The 15,348-nt window shown below is 47.7% G+C and overlaps 1 protein-coding gene across 1 annotated transcript in view; it reads right to left on the bottom strand.

Annotated features, from left to right (window-relative positions):
• The window catches only part of SUPV3L1 (Suv3 like RNA helicase), a 133,563-nt gene that overhangs the window by 84,163 nt on the left and 34,052 nt on the right, over positions 1-15,348 (bottom strand). The window contains exon 7 of the mRNA XM_033943658.1: positions 10,852-10,929. Coding sequence (XP_033799549.1) covers positions 10,852-10,929 — 78 coding nt within the window. The remainder of the gene's footprint in view (positions 1-10,851; positions 10,930-15,348) is intronic.

Genomic DNA, 15,348 nt, shown 5'->3' with positions numbered 1-15,348 from the left:
CCGTTGGAAATGAAGAGAGTATCCTTCTCTTACGATGGTAAGGACCCAGAGGTCCGTGGTGATCGACTCCCATCGATGACAAAAATGGTGGAGACGACCCCCGATGGGAAAAACGGGAGGGGACAGAACGAAGTCGGCTATGCTCCCTGGAAGAGAGTCAAAAAGGCTGAGTGGCCTTGGGTGCAGCCGGCATCTGAGGCTTCTGCTGAGTCTTCTGTGGAGGCTGCCTCTTCGCAGGCTGTCTCGCTAGGGGAGCCTGTCTTGGTTGATAACGCCTCTGGTAGATTTGAGGCGGTCTAGAGGGACGAGACTGCTGAGGCTTGGGCTTAGGACGCAGAATAGATTGAAAAGACTTCTCGTGGTCCGAAAGCTTTTTAGTAACAGTCTCGATAGACTCATCGAACAGATCCGCTCCCGCACAAGGCACATTAGCCAATCTGTCTTGGAGGTTCGGATCCATATCAATAGTGCGAAGCCAGGCCAGGCGACGCATGGCGACTGAACAGGCCGCAGCACGTGCCGAGAGCTCGAAGGCATCGTAGGAGGATTGCATCAGCTGCAGCCGCAACTGGGACAGGGTTGCCACCACCTCCTCAAACTGGAAACGAGCCTCAGCATCGATGAAAGGGATGAACTTGCGGAGGACCGGCAAGAAGAAATCCAAATAGGAAGAAAAGAAAAAATTGTAATTGAGCACTCGAGTCGCCATCATCGAGTTTTGGTAAACTCGTCTACCAAACTTGTCCATCGTTCTACCCTCCCTGCCCGGAGGCACAGAAGCGTAGACCTGGGAAGGGTGAGAACGCTTGAGAGAAGACTCGACCAGAAGAGACTGATGAGAGAGTTGAGCCCCCTCAAACCCCTTGTGGTGAACGATGCGGTATCGAGCATCCAGCTTACTGGGAACCGCAGGGATAGAATACGGTGTCTCAAAACAGCGCATGAAAGTCTGGTCCAGCAATTTATGCAAGGGAAGCCGAAGAGTCTCCGCCGGAGGGTGAGGCAAATGCATAGTATCCAAATACTCTTTAGAATATTTAGACCCAGTATCCAAAGTCACATCCAAGTCATCCGCCATCTGTCGGAGAAAAGATGAGAAAGACAATTGGTCTGCCAAGGCCGGCCGCCGAGACGGACTAGACGAAGTGGAAGCCTCCGGGTCCAGGGAGAGCTGAGACCGGCATGGAGAATAGGAGGTAGATGGTTCCTCATACTCTGGTCCCTCCGGTTGGGAAACATCCGACGATGAGTATCCCAAACGCTGCATCTTTTTCTGAGGAGACACTTCCGAATGACGTGAGGAGTGTCGAGATGAGAGTCGAGATTGATGCCCCTCCCGGTGACGGGATGGGGAGCGAGACCTGCTGTGCATCGCACGATCCCCCGAAGCCTCTAAGGAATGGATGGGGCTCGATGCGGTGGATCGCAGAGGTGGTAAGGACGCGGACTCACGCAGCGCCACCCAAGTCTGGTATGGAGTGCGGAAGAACTCTTCCTGCGATGCAGTATGCCCAGGGCTCCGACTATCAGGGACCGTCCCAGCGCCCTGTTGTCGCGGAGGTGTGATGGGCTCTAAAGGTGGCATATCAGGAAGGGAAGCCCTTCTGGAGGCTTCCGCCGCCCTCCGCCGATCCCCCTCGTCGAGCAGCGAGATCGAACGGCGAGGGTGAGGGGGAGGGGGCGGACCGCCCTCTGAAACCGGTGCCCGGACGTCACCCTGAATGTTGGCGATAAGCCGGGGTCCCATAGTCTGCATAAGCTGGACAAACTGAGCTTCTAGCAGGGATCGAAGCGAAGCCGATATGGAGGGATCCGCACCGAAAGGGGGTCCTCCTGCACCTTCGCTCCTTCGCGGCCAAGTGCTTCTGCTTGGTAGCTTTGGGCACCTTGATGACCACGGGAGGGACAGTGGAAGGCGGTACCTGAACCGAGGAGACGGAGGCAGGCGCCGTAGCTGAACTTGAAGCCGTAGCCGGTGTAAACGATGCTGGCTTCACGATGCTGGATGCGGGAGTCGCCGATGCAGGTTTCGAGCGGACCGGCAAAACCTCAGCAGATGTAGATGCAGACAAATCCTTGGCAGTCTCCATCTTGAACATCGACTCCCAAAGCAAGCAACGCCTCTTAAACGAGCGCGCAGTGAGCGTGGAACAAGGCCTGCACGATTTCGGAACGTGGTCCGGACCAAGACACTGCAGGCAGCGTCGATGCGGGTCCGTCAACGAAATCGCACGTTGGCACTTGCTGCACTTTTTAAAACCGGTGATTGGCCGTGACATAGGCCGGAAAATCGACGCTGCAAGGTCGAAAGCGGTAGGCCGCAGCCACGAGGCCGGGCCGGCCGAACCGCCGGAAGAAATAATTTTTAACTTTTTTTTTTTTTTTTAAAGAAAGTAAATTGAAAGAAATTCAAAGAAATAAATCAAAACGCGGGTAAAGAAGGCAAAGAAAAACTGAAATTCAGTCAGCGCAGATTGAAGATAACTTCTCAGCTCCGCGGAAAGAAAAGAACTGAGGAGACACGCCCGGTACATCGGGCGGGAAGGCACTGGCGCATGCGCGGTGCGGGCATCTCGAAACTTCTGAGTTTCTTCAAGCAAGACATGCTTGCAAGATGTCCGTATCGGGGCTCTGTCGGATGACATCACCCACTAGTGAGAATACCTGCCTGCTTGTCCTGGGATAAATAATATTACTACAACTACTAATACTAATAAATTTCTATAGTGCTACTACTAGACATATGTAGCGCTGTTCTGTCCTAGTGGGCTCACAATCTGGTTTTGTACCTGAGGCAATGGAGAGTTAAGTGACTTCCTGGGGTCACAAGGGGCTATGATGGGAACTGAACCCCAGTTCAGGTCAAAATCTAAGATATGTCATCAGCAAGAAACATCAGGTGACGTGATTACAGAAAAGGTGAGCTGGGAAATCAAACTGATTATTTTATTACAGAAATAAGTAGCTTATGCCTAAACTAAGAACCCTGTAACAGATACAGTGTTGATGTTGCTAGTAGACTGTTTCCCCAAGTTATCAAAGTTGCCATAATGAATATGCAGGTAACAGATTTGCATATATTTAAGAACAAGTGTATGCAGGGCTGGCAGAAAGGTATTTGGCACCCTAAATGAATCTTCATAGCCTTATATCCTCTTCTATCATCATTCAGGCACTACTTCACCACCACCAAACTTTTGATATTAAAGTTACAAAAGTAACTACCTTTGTTTTTGGTTAAATTTTTCCTGCAAATGTGTAGTCACATTGAATTCTGTTGAACATTTTATTTTGAACTTGAGCATTTAAAATATTTTTTTGAACTCTAAAAATCACCTGTAATGTCATCTCAGCCAGTTCCACTCTCCTTAACTTCTATTCCATGAATATAGAGGCCCTTTTATAAAGCCAAGCTAAAATGTGGCTTTTGTTATGATCAGCGCATGGGCTGAGTGTGCTGAGGCCACTTTTAGAACGGTTGTAAAATGGTTGCAATTTTCATTTCTGCAATAATGGCCACACATAAATCTTTCCACTAGCGCGGGGGTCTTTAATGCCTACAGAACAGGCCACAGCACAGAGTCAGTACTCCTTGATATCATTGCTGACAGCTGGTCGATACTCGACAAAGGCAGCGACGCCCTACTAGTCCTACTTGACCTCGGTGCTGCCTTTGACACTGTCGACCACCATCTCCTCGTATCCAGACTCTATGACCTTGGAATCAAGAACTGTGCCCTCCAGTGGTTCACCTCCTTCCTTCAAAGAACCCAAACAGTCCTACTAGGGACGCACAAATCTAACCCCAAGCCTATCAAATACGGTGTTCCCCAAGGCGCCCTTCTATCTCCCCTCCTATTTAACCTCTACATCAGACCTGTCACTGATATAGCCCAGAAGTACAACGTTAAAATCCACTCCTACGCCAATGACATCCAGCTGCTCCTCCCACTAGGTGAAAACCGGTCATCCCAAATCGCCAACCTCCAACACTGCCTCTCTGACATGAAAATCTGGATGACAAACAACAAACTACAGCTGAACGCCTCCAAGACTGAACTTTTATGGATTAGGAAAAAAAGTATCAAATACACACTCCCAACACTATCATGGGACTCCACCTTACTAATTGCAGCAGATCAAGTACGCAGCCTAGGAGTAACATTAGACAGCCACCTGTCCCTGTCCACCCACATATCCCAAGTAGTCTCTACCTCCTTCTACTACATTACATTAGGGACTTCTATTCCGCCTATACCTTGCAGTTCAAGGAGGATTACAAAAGAGCTAACTGGACATTTCCAGTGAAGTTACAACAGTTTTGGGTTTTGTTTTTTTTTGGTTACAAGGGAAGAGAGGTACCTGGATTAATTCCGGAAGAACTTGCAAATTGGATATTAAATTGACTGTACGTTACTGTGTGATATAACAAATAGATTACAGTTAGAGTACAAATAAGATTACGTTATATTTCAGGGATCTGAATACTTGATTGGTGTTTTGGGGAGGAAGAGATTATTTAAGTGGAGGTTTTGGGGGAGAATTTATCTAGGAGGAGGGGGAAGGGTTGGGTTAAGATATCTGGATAAATTTTTTGAAAAGTAGGGTTTTGATTTCTTTTCGAAAAGTTTTGAAGTCGCCCGTTGCCGTCAACAGGCTGGAGATGAAGTGGTTAAGTTTTGCTGCTTGCGTCGCCAGAAGGTTATCAAACATCTTTTTGCGCTGAGTGCCCTTGAGTGGAGGGAAGGCAAAAAGGTTCGGAGTTCTTCTTTGTCTTGAGGTGAGGATCTGGTTTAGGCGGTTGTTTAGATGGGGGGGGGGGGGTGGAGCCGTTTAATGCTTTGAATAATAGACAGTAGAATTTTAATTGAATTCGTGCTTGCATAGGTAGCCAGTGAGAGTCTAGGAAGGCAGTTGTAATATGATCATATTTTCTCAGGGAGTAGATCAGTCTGAGGGCAGTGTTTTGTATAGTCTGAAGTTGTTTTATCATGTTGGCAGGACAAGGTAGATAGAGGGAATTGCAATAGTCCAGTAGACCTAAGACTAGGGATTGGACAATTAGCCTGAATTTTGCTGGGTCGAAGAATTTTCTTATTTTACGTAGATTTCTCATAATTAAAAAAGCTTTCTGGGATGTTTTATTGATTTGGGACTGCATTGTGCAGCATCTGTCTATCGTTACTCCTAGGAGTTTGAGTTCGGGCTGTATTGGGTATTTGGTGTTTTTAATTTTCAGTTCCGTAATGGTGGGAGTTTTGGCCTTTTTGAGCAGAAGGAATTTTGTTTTATCTGAGTTTAGTTTCAGTTTGTGGTCTACCATCCATTTTTCCACTGCATCTAGGGTTATTTCCAGTTTGAGAAGGATCAAACCCTACATCTCCACACCCGACCTAGCTCAACCCGTCTACGCCTATGTCCTCTCCAGGATGGATTACTGCAACTCCCTATTTAATGGAGTAGCCAAAAAAGATTTCAAGCGCCTCCAGCGGGTACAAAATGCAGCAATCCGCCTCCTACACAACCTCAACTACTATGAACCCATCTCCCCAGCCCTCCTCGCTGAACACTGGCTTCCAATTAACCAACGCTGCGCATTCAAGGCCCTGGTAATAACGCATAAAAGAATTTACGCCACCACCCCTACCTACATAATATCCAAGCTAACCCTGTACACTCCCACCCGCCCCTCCGCTCGGAAATGGAGAAATGTCTATGCATCCCCCCAGGAAAGTCCCTCCTGTCAGAAACCACCCGCAAATGCTCCTACAGCCACTTCATCCCTCAACTCTGGAACCAACTCCCCCCACAAATCAGATTACAGAACTCATTGATGACCTTCTTGAAAGCGGTAAACACCCTCCTCGTCAACTAAAATTCAACCACAGTCTACGCCTCACCCCCCTTAAACTCTCCTCCCCTCTACCCTCTCTGCTCCATTCTAAACTTCTACTTAAATTGCTGTATAATTCATTCTTAACCTGTACTTAAATTGCTGTATAGTCCTTGTATTTAAACTACTGTATAGTCTTTGTATTGTCCAAATGTATTCCACTGTGAATGTTTGCTTGTAGGCCGTTCTGAGCTACTGGGAGGACAGGATAAAAATCTAAATAAATAAAATAAGTGTAGTTAAAGGCTCACACAAGAATTGTTTAGTGCATGGGGATGTAGCTGTGTTAACCGATTAGTGCTGGGCATGCCTACTCTCTGTCCCCAAACATAAAAAATAAAAACTATTTTTTGCATGTGAGAAGCATATGCAGATGCCAATATTACCGCAGGACAACTAACTGCATCCCGCAATAGTGGATTTTAACCCTCGGTAAGCTCTCATTAGTGCTTACTGCAGCTTTGTATAAGGACCCCATAAATAGGCTTGGATAAATGTTCTTCCTTTTTCTTTAATCACTAGTGTTTAAGCCCGTTACATTAACGGGTGCTAGAAAGCAGCCCCCTTTCCCTCTCCCCCTCCAGTTCCTCCCTGACTGTCTCTCCGTGGCCCCCTTCTGTCTCCCCTCCCCCAAGCAAAGCTGTCTGCCTCCCAGCACACCCCTCACCCCAAAGCAGCCCCTTTCCCTCTCCCCCTCCAGTTCCTCCGTGACTGTCTCTCCTTGGCCCCCCTTCTGTCTTCCCCTCCAAGCAAAGCTGTCTGCCTCCCAGCACACCCCTCCCCCAAAGCAGCCCCCTTTCCCTCTCCCCCTCCTTTGAGAATTTTTACCTGCATGGGACACCTGCAGCACTGGCATGATACCCTCCAGCCGTTCCTCTGAGCGAAACTGCCACCACTGCTCAAACTCCAGCGAAACTACCACCACCTGTTCAAACTCCTTCACACGCCACCCTACACGCTGTTGAAGCTGCTGCGCGCCGTCCCTGCGGTCTGGCCGGCTCCCTTAGTCCCTTGCCGCCCCCCCCTTCCCTTCCCGCGGTCCCGACAAACTTCCCGACTCCAGCAGCGGCCGCAGCACTCTAAACACGCTGCTTTGCAGCCTTCTACTACCCTGATTTGCTCTGCCGTGTCCCTGATGAGCAAATCAGGGCAGTAGAAGGCCGCCAAGCAGCGTGTTTAGAGTGCTGCGGCCGCTGCTGAAGCCAGGAGGTTTGTCGGGACCGCGGGAAGAGAAGAGGGGTGGCGGCAAGGGACTAAGGGTGCCGGCCAGACCGCGGGAAGGGAGGGTCGGATGGGAGGGTCAGACCGCGGTGGGAGGGTTGGATGGGAGGCTGAACGGGGGTTCAGGTGTGGGGGCGAAGATGCCGACGACGAACTATCTTACAGGGGGGAAAAAACCTAAGCGCGCATGCGCACTCCTGCGGCCACAGACCTACAGATCAGGGATCAGGGAACACGCAAGTAGGAGTGTGCATGCGTGATTCGGGTTTTATTATTATAGATAACTGGAAAACTTTTCTTTGATTTGTTCATTGCTCCCTTTCCATATTGCGGGCTGGTAAAATAGAGCCAATGTTAATTATTTATTATTACAAATTTTTTCTTTATTTATTTTGATAATAGCTCTGTCTTTTATCCAACAAGAGGTTTTCTTGGCATTGTAATGTTAAAATTCTAATAAAATTAAATTAAAAAAAAAAAAAATCAAGATCACCCCTGAAAGATCATAAATAGTAAATACATAGGCCCTCTTTTACAAAGCTGTGCTAGTGTTTTTAGCACCGGCTGCGGCGGTAAGAACTCTGGCGCTCATAGGATTTCTATGAGCATTGAAGCACTTACTGCCGCTAAAAATTATAGTGTGGCTTTGTAAAGGAGGGAGATAATTATTAAAAAGTATACTTAGGGTCCCTTATACAAAGTTGCAGTAGCGAATCCTGTGTGGCAAATCTGACAGTCTATTCAATTCCAATGGGCTGTGTTGCATTTGCCGTGCTGGTACTCACTACCACGGCAATGCAAAAGGGGCCTTTAAGCATGATGTTTACTATTTTATATATAAAACATTTAGGAGGTCTTTTACTAAATATAGTGCATGTTGTTATCTGCAGCAGGGCCCAAAAGGAATAAAATGGTTGTTGTGGCAGATAACATGCACTAACCTTTATTCTTTTTCTTTTTTTTTCATTCAATTTTCTATACCGTTCTCCCAAGGGAGCTCAGAACGGTTTACATGAATTTATTCAAGTACTTGAGCATTTTTCCCTGTCTGTCCTGGTGGGCTCACAATCTATCTAATGTACCTGGGGGCAACAAAGGGATTAAGTGACTTGCCCAGATCACAAGGAGCAGCGTGGGTTTGAACCCACAACCCCAGGGTGCTGAGGCTGTGGCTTTAACCACTGCGCCAACCTTTAGTAAAAGAACCCCTTAATGAGGGCAATTGACAAAAGCTATTTATTTGAAAATGGCCTTCTCTGCAGGTAAACACTAATAGCTCTTTGAATTTTATAGGTTATCAGGATCTATTGTTTGACTGCAGCTACTCTCTGCCACCTCCCAAGAGCTGCCCTCATGGATGAATTGTCTAATCTGCTAAAGAAATTAATATATACTGAACTGACTTAAATATTCATGCATATTTATTAATTATAGCCTAAACATCACACTAGAAATGAGTGTAACCGTTAACACTAGAGTGTAATAGTGTAATAGTTAACACTAGAAATGAGTGTAATAGTGAACATATGTACTAAGGCCCTGATTCTCCAAAAGTGCGTCCCGATTTTAGGCAGCTGTAGACGTCCTACAGCTGTCTAATCAGCCAATCGGGATGCACGTTTAAAAAAAAAAAAAATGCTCCCCAGGCAGGCCGCCCGGGAGAGGCGTCCTATTCAGAATCGGCCTATACTAAACGCCGATTCTGTAACTGGCGTCTTTAGAGAATCGGGTTAAATTAGACGCGGCCGCTATACTTATGGCAGCAAGGGATCTCCCTGCTGCAATATGTATAGCGGCCGCGGTTGTTGCGGCCGCCTGTCCCATCACCGACAGGAGAATGCCTAACTCCTCCTGTCGGAACCCCGAGCCCCCCCCCCCCCAAACTCGTAATCGCCAACAGGAGGATGCCCAACTCCTCCTGTCGGAACCCCGGACCCCCCTCCCCCCCAAACTCGTAATCGCCGATAGGAGGATGCCCAACTCCTCCTGTCGGAACCCTGGACCCCCCTCCCCCCCAAACTCGTAATCGCCGACAGGAGGATGCCCAACTCCTCCTGTCGGAACCCCGGAACCCCCTCCCCCCCCAAACTCGTAATCGCCGACAGGAGGATGCCCAACTCCTCCTGCCGGAAAGCCCAACGACCCCCCGCCCCAACTAATCTCCCTCCCCCAACTAACCTTTCAATGTTGGCCAGCTGGACGGGTCTTGCTGCCGTCCAGCCGACGGGTCTGCCTCGTAGAAATGAGACGGCACGCCCCTTCCCGGCCCATCCCCGCTAAATCTAAGGCCTGATTGGCCCAGGCTAGGCACCTTGGCCAATCAGGCCTTAGGATTAGTGGGGATGGGCGGACCCGCTATGCCTAAGGCCTGATTGGTCCAGGCTTCTACAGCCTGGGCCAATCAGGCCTTAGATTTAGCGGGGATGGGCCGGGAAGGGGCGTGCCGTTTCATTTCCACGAGGCAGACCCGTCGGCTGGACGGCAGCAAGACTCGTCCAGCTGACCAACATTGAAAGGTTAGTTGGGGGAGGGAGATTAGTTGGGGCGGGGGGTCGTTGGGCTTTCCGGCAGGAGGAGTTGGGCATCCTCCTGTCGGTGATTACGAGTTTGGGGGGGAGGGGGTTCCGGGGTTCCGACAGGAGGAGTTGGGCATCCTCCTGTCGGCGATTACGAGTTTGGGGGGGGAGGGGGTTCCGGGGTTCCGACAGGAGGAGTGGGCATCCTCCTGTCGGCGATTACGAGTTTGGGGGGGGAGGGGGGTTCCGGGGTTCCGACAGGAGGAGTTAGGCATCCTCCTGTCGGTGATGGGACAGGCGGCCGCGGCCACTATACTTTATTGCAGCAGGGAGATCCCTTGCCGCGATCCGTATAGCGGCCGCGTCTACTTACAATGTAGACCAGCATTTTGCTGGCCTACATTTTAAGCATCTCTTCCTCTACTAGGGAGACGCGTAGGGCCGCCTAAGTTCGCCTAAGGCCTGTAGGCGAGCTTAGGCATCTTGCGGGTCTCCCTAGGCTCCCGGAGGCGCCTTCAGGCCTGTCTGGGGAGCATTTTTTTTAAAAAAACGTGCATCCCGATTGGCTGATTAGACAGCTGTAGGACGTCTACAGCTGCCTAAAATCGGGACGCACTTTTGGAGAATCAGGGCCTAAATGCCTGGAAAGGAACTAGCATATTATTGGCAGTAGTAAAATCATTTCACATAGAGGAGCTCAAAGAATCATAACTTTTCTATCAGTCTGGCAGATTTTTTTATTTTTTTTAATATATATATATATTAAACATAGGGGATGGGGTGGTAATATCTTACGATTATTTCCATTTACCATCTTCTTTACATTGGAGTCCTTTCACTAAGTTGCAGTAAGCTCAGTGTGTGTGGGAGGGCAATCAGGCATCTCACTGTAGTTTTTGCATGTGTGTATGCTACACATGCGCTAAAAAATATTTTTTAGCTCAAAGAGTAAAGAATAGGCATGTTCTGCACTTTTCGGATAGCACACCTACATTGCAGCACACTAACCAATTAGCTCATGGTTGTTACGCTCTACAAAACAGGTGTCAAGAAGTGCGCATGTGCTATGTGAAAATTATCACATACCCATTTTTGCTGAAATAAAAATATCAGCCATTTCCTGGTAGCACAAAAAGTGGCCTTAGTGTGCAAGAAAGACAAATATATATTCAGACAATATTCTTTCTACTGCACTAGTGCCATGTTTCATGTGCAACTTACCCAGAAGGGCTCTCGTCCAGGCCCAGCCTCTAGCAGGATCCTTGATCATCTGGATTTCATCAATCACAGCAACTTCATCTTAAAACAAGAAAACACTGTAAATGCATGGCAGCAGTGCTCTCAGTAGAGTATGGTGCACTACAAATTGCACAAGTATTCATTCTAATGTTGGCTTTGATTCAAAGCATGCAGGCATAACACACACAATAAATGACTGGAATGTAAATCAAGATGGCACCTTTCCGTTCATGGCAACGCTACTGAAAAGTAAGTTGGCAAACAGAAACCTAACAGAGGGTAATTTTATAACAGGGTGCCTGGTTTAAGAGGGCAAGGAAGCACCTTCTTAACAGCTATTTCATAAAGACAAATAGGTGCCTATTTGTCTTTATAAAAATACTAATGTAAGTGCTGAAATTGAGCCTTAAATGCAGGACATAACCAAGGATGGAGACTAGAGAATGACATGGTAGCAGTTACCTGCGGCTAGTCGCGGGTAACCTGCCGAAATGAAGGTGGTGGTGGTGGGGGGAAGTTTTAACTGCGGTCAAGGGGACAAGGCCATCCACCGCCTTGTGGAGCGGTGAATGTCCTTGTCCCCGCAGTTAAGGGAGTGAAGGCGCATGGCTCCCTCCCTCCCTCTCTCCCTACTAACAGCCAAATCTATCTCCCTCCGTCCCCCTTACTTTCAAGGCGCTTTAGTAAAGAAACTTACTGAAGCCGGCGAAGCCTGCCTGCCTGCAGTCGCATGTGTGGGCACAAGCTTCTCCTCTGACGCAACAGCCCACACACACGCGACTGCAGGCACAGGCAGGCAGTTTCCGCCGGCTTCAGTAAGTTTCTTTACTAATGTGCCGCAAAGGTAAGGGGGAGGGCGGGAGATTCTCGGGCTGCTGAAGGGCGGTGAGGTGGCGAGAGAGAAGGGTGGATGTGACAGGGACAGGGCGGTAAAGGGGACGGAGATGGGGCGGTGAAGTGGATGGTGGTCCGGTGACGGAGACAGATTTTTTCCACATGTCATTCTGTAATGGAGACCTCAATGTTCCACGCAAATGTGAGAAAATCCAAAACAAACATAGTGGAACCATTGTTCCAGGTAAATCAAAAGCAGTTTAATAAAACTGAGTTAAAATGTGAGGACCACTTCACTAAACCCCCCCTCCCCTTTTACTAAACCGTAGTGCAGTTTTTAGTGAAGGGCCGCAGTGGTAACAGCTCCGACACTCATAGGAATTCTATGAGTGTTGGAGTTTTTACTGCCATGACTGGTGATAAAAACCAATGTATGGTTTAGTAAAAGGGGGGGGGGGGTTATAAAGTTTCCAAGGGAGTTATCTACAATGTGATACAGTCTGTTAGGGAAAATCCAGTATAGGCAAGATCCCATTTTAACAAGTACTATTTCCAGTGGGGAAATTTCTCTAAACATGTTATCAATGCAAAAAAGTGCAGTTGCTGTGTTTCTTAATTGAAAATATTGGTAAAAATGAACTCTTACTTAATAGAACTTGCAAATGTTCATGAGAAACATAATACCCCAGGGGAGCTAAATCCTTACAAAACAAATCCACAACTTTTTCAAGTTCTCTTTCCAGTCCTTAAGATAAGGTATGGAAAGAGGTAAAGTCATTTCCCATAAGCAATCATTCTAGTGTCGATACCCAAGCACTATAAAACATGACACCCACAACTGACCAGCAGGCCCAGCAAAGTACATTCCTTTCCACCCTCTCTCTTAACCCTCCAAGTCCTAACCTTTTCAAAAGTGGAAAGATATGCCAGAACAGCCCACTTCATCTGCACCCAAAGGAACATAGAGCCCATCCTATAGTGAGCCCACAAAACCTTTCAAAATATTGCTTCAAATGAGGGATCCCCAGACAGCACAGTTACTTACCGTAACAGTTGTTATCCAGGGACAGCAGGCAGATATTCCCACACATGGGTGACGTCACCGACGGAGCCCCGCAGCGGACAGCCTCGAAAGCAAACTTGCTTGAAGATCTCGATCTTTCGAGGACTGCACCGCGCATGCGCGCGTGCCTTCCCGCCCGAACTAGGGGGCGCATCTCCTGAGAGGATCCTCAGTTCAGATACCTAGCCAAGAAGCCAACCAGGGGAGGTTTGTGGGAATATCTGCCTGCTGTCCCTGGATAACAACTGTTACGGTAAGTAACTGTGCTTTATCCCAGGACAAGCAGGCAGCATATTCCCACACATGGGTGACCTCCAAGCTAAGTAAAAAGGGATGGAGGGAAGTTGGCAATTTACAAAAAAAGATTTTGCAAAACAGATTGGCCAAAGCGGCCATCCCTCCTGGATAAAGTATCCAGACAGTAATGAGAGGTGAAAGTATGAACCGAGGACCAAGTGGCAGCCTTGCAGATTTCCTCAATAGGAGTTGATCGGAGGAAAGCTACAGATGCCGCCATAGCTCTAACTTTGTGGCCCGTCACTCGACCTTGCAGAGGAAGACCAGCCTGAGTATAGCAGAAAGAAATGCAAGCAGCCATCCAGTTGGAGATGGTGCACTTCGAGATAGGACATCCCAACCTGTTCAGATCAAAGGAGATGAAAAGTTGAGGAGATGTTCTATGAAGTTGAATGCGTTGGAGGTAGAAAGCCAAGGCATGTTTACAGTCCAAGGTATGAAGAGCCGCTTCTCCAGGATGAGAATGAGGCTTTAGAAAAAATACAGATAGAACAATAGACTGATTGATGTGAAATTCTGAAACAACTTTAGGTAAGAATTTAGGATGAGTACGGAGGACCACCTTGTCATCATGAAAAAACTGTGAAAGGTGGATCTGCAACCAAAGCTTGTAACTCACTGACTCGTCGAGCAGATGTGAGGGCGATCAGGAACACAGCTTTCCAAGTGAGATACTTGAGGTGAGCTTTGTCAAGCGGTTCAAAAAGAGGTTTCATCAGTTGAGCCAAAACAACATTGAGATCCCAAACCACTGGAGGTGGTTTAAGCGGTGGATGGAGATTAAGAAGTCCTTTCATGAAGAGAGAAACCATAGGATGTGCAGAAAGAGGTTTTCCATCTAGAGGCTGATGAAAAGCAGCTATAGCACCAAGATGGACTCGAATAGATGTAGTTTGAAGTCCAGAATGTGACAAGTGAAGCAAGTAGTCCAGAACGGTTGCTAAGGAGGAAGATATCGGTTGCAATTGACGTGTAGAACACCAAGTAGAAAATCTAGTCCATTTTTGGCCATAACATTGTCTAGTTGATGGCTTTCTGGAAGCAAGTAAGATATCTTGAACAGACTGAGAAAATTGAGGAAAGTCTGTTATGCAGAAAGGTACCAAGCTGTTAAGTGTAGAGACTGCAGATTGGGATGAAGCAAGGATCCATGATTCTGCGTGAGTAGAGAAGGAAATACTGGTAGAAGGAGAGGCTCCCTGACGCTGAGTTGAAGTAGAAGGGAGAACCAAGGTTGTCTGGGCCACCGAGGAGCTATCAGAATCATGGTGGCATGTTCTGACTTCAGTTTGACTAGAGTCTTGAGAATCAGAGGAAAGGCATAAAGGAACTGATCCCTCCAATCCAGTAGAAATGCATCCGCTTCGAGACATTGAGGAGTGTAAATGCGGGAGCAAAATTGAGGCAGTTTGAAGTTGAGAGGTGACGCAAACAGATCTATCTGTGGAGTTCCCCAACGGGCAAATATTTGACGAAGAGTAGGAGAATTGAGTGTCCATTCATGAGGCTGTAGAAGACGACTCAATTTGTCCGCCAAATAATTGTGTTGACCCTGAATGTAAACAGCTCTGAGGTAGATGTTGTGAAGGATTGCCCAATGCCACAATTTCAGAGCTTCTTGACAGAGGGAGTGAGATCCTGTCCCTCCCTGTTTGTTGCCATAATACATGGCTACTTGGTTGTCTGTACGTACAAGAATCACCATGTCGTGAAGGAGATGTTGAAAGGCTTTGAGAGCATAGAATATCGCTCTGAGTTCCAACAGATTGATATGACATTGACGGTCTATTGAAGTCCATAGACCCTGAGTACAGAGACCGTCCACATGAGCCCCCCAAGCGTACGTTGACGAGTCGGTTGTGAGGACTTTCTGATGAGGAAGATTGTGGAACAGCAAGCCTCTGGAAAGATTCGAAGAGAGCATCCACCAACGGAGAGACTTCCGCAATGAAGGAGTTATGGAAATCAGTTGAGATGGTGGATCCACGGTTTGCTGCCATTGGGATGCCAGTGTCCATTGAGGAATACAAAGGTGAAGTCTGGCAAAAGGAATCACATGAACTGTAGAAGCCATGTGACCGAGCAGAACCATCATTTTCCGTGCCGGAACGGATGGAAGGTGGAAGAATTGATGAGAAAGCTGAAGAAGTGCAGCCTGACGTGGTTGTGGAAGGTAGGCTCTCATAGTGATAGTGTCCAGAGTTGCTCCTATGAACTGGAGAGACTGAGATGGAGTCAACTGAGATTTTGGAAAGTTTATGTGAAATCCCAGGCTTTGAAGAAAA

Source organism: Geotrypetes seraphini, chromosome 4, assembly GCF_902459505.1.
Source record: "Geotrypetes seraphini chromosome 4, aGeoSer1.1, whole genome shotgun sequence".
NCBI lineage: Eukaryota > Metazoa > Chordata > Amphibia > Gymnophiona > Dermophiidae > Geotrypetes > Geotrypetes seraphini.
The sequence above is the reverse complement of the archived record's forward strand: the minus strand, read 5'-3'. Positions and strand labels throughout refer to the sequence as shown.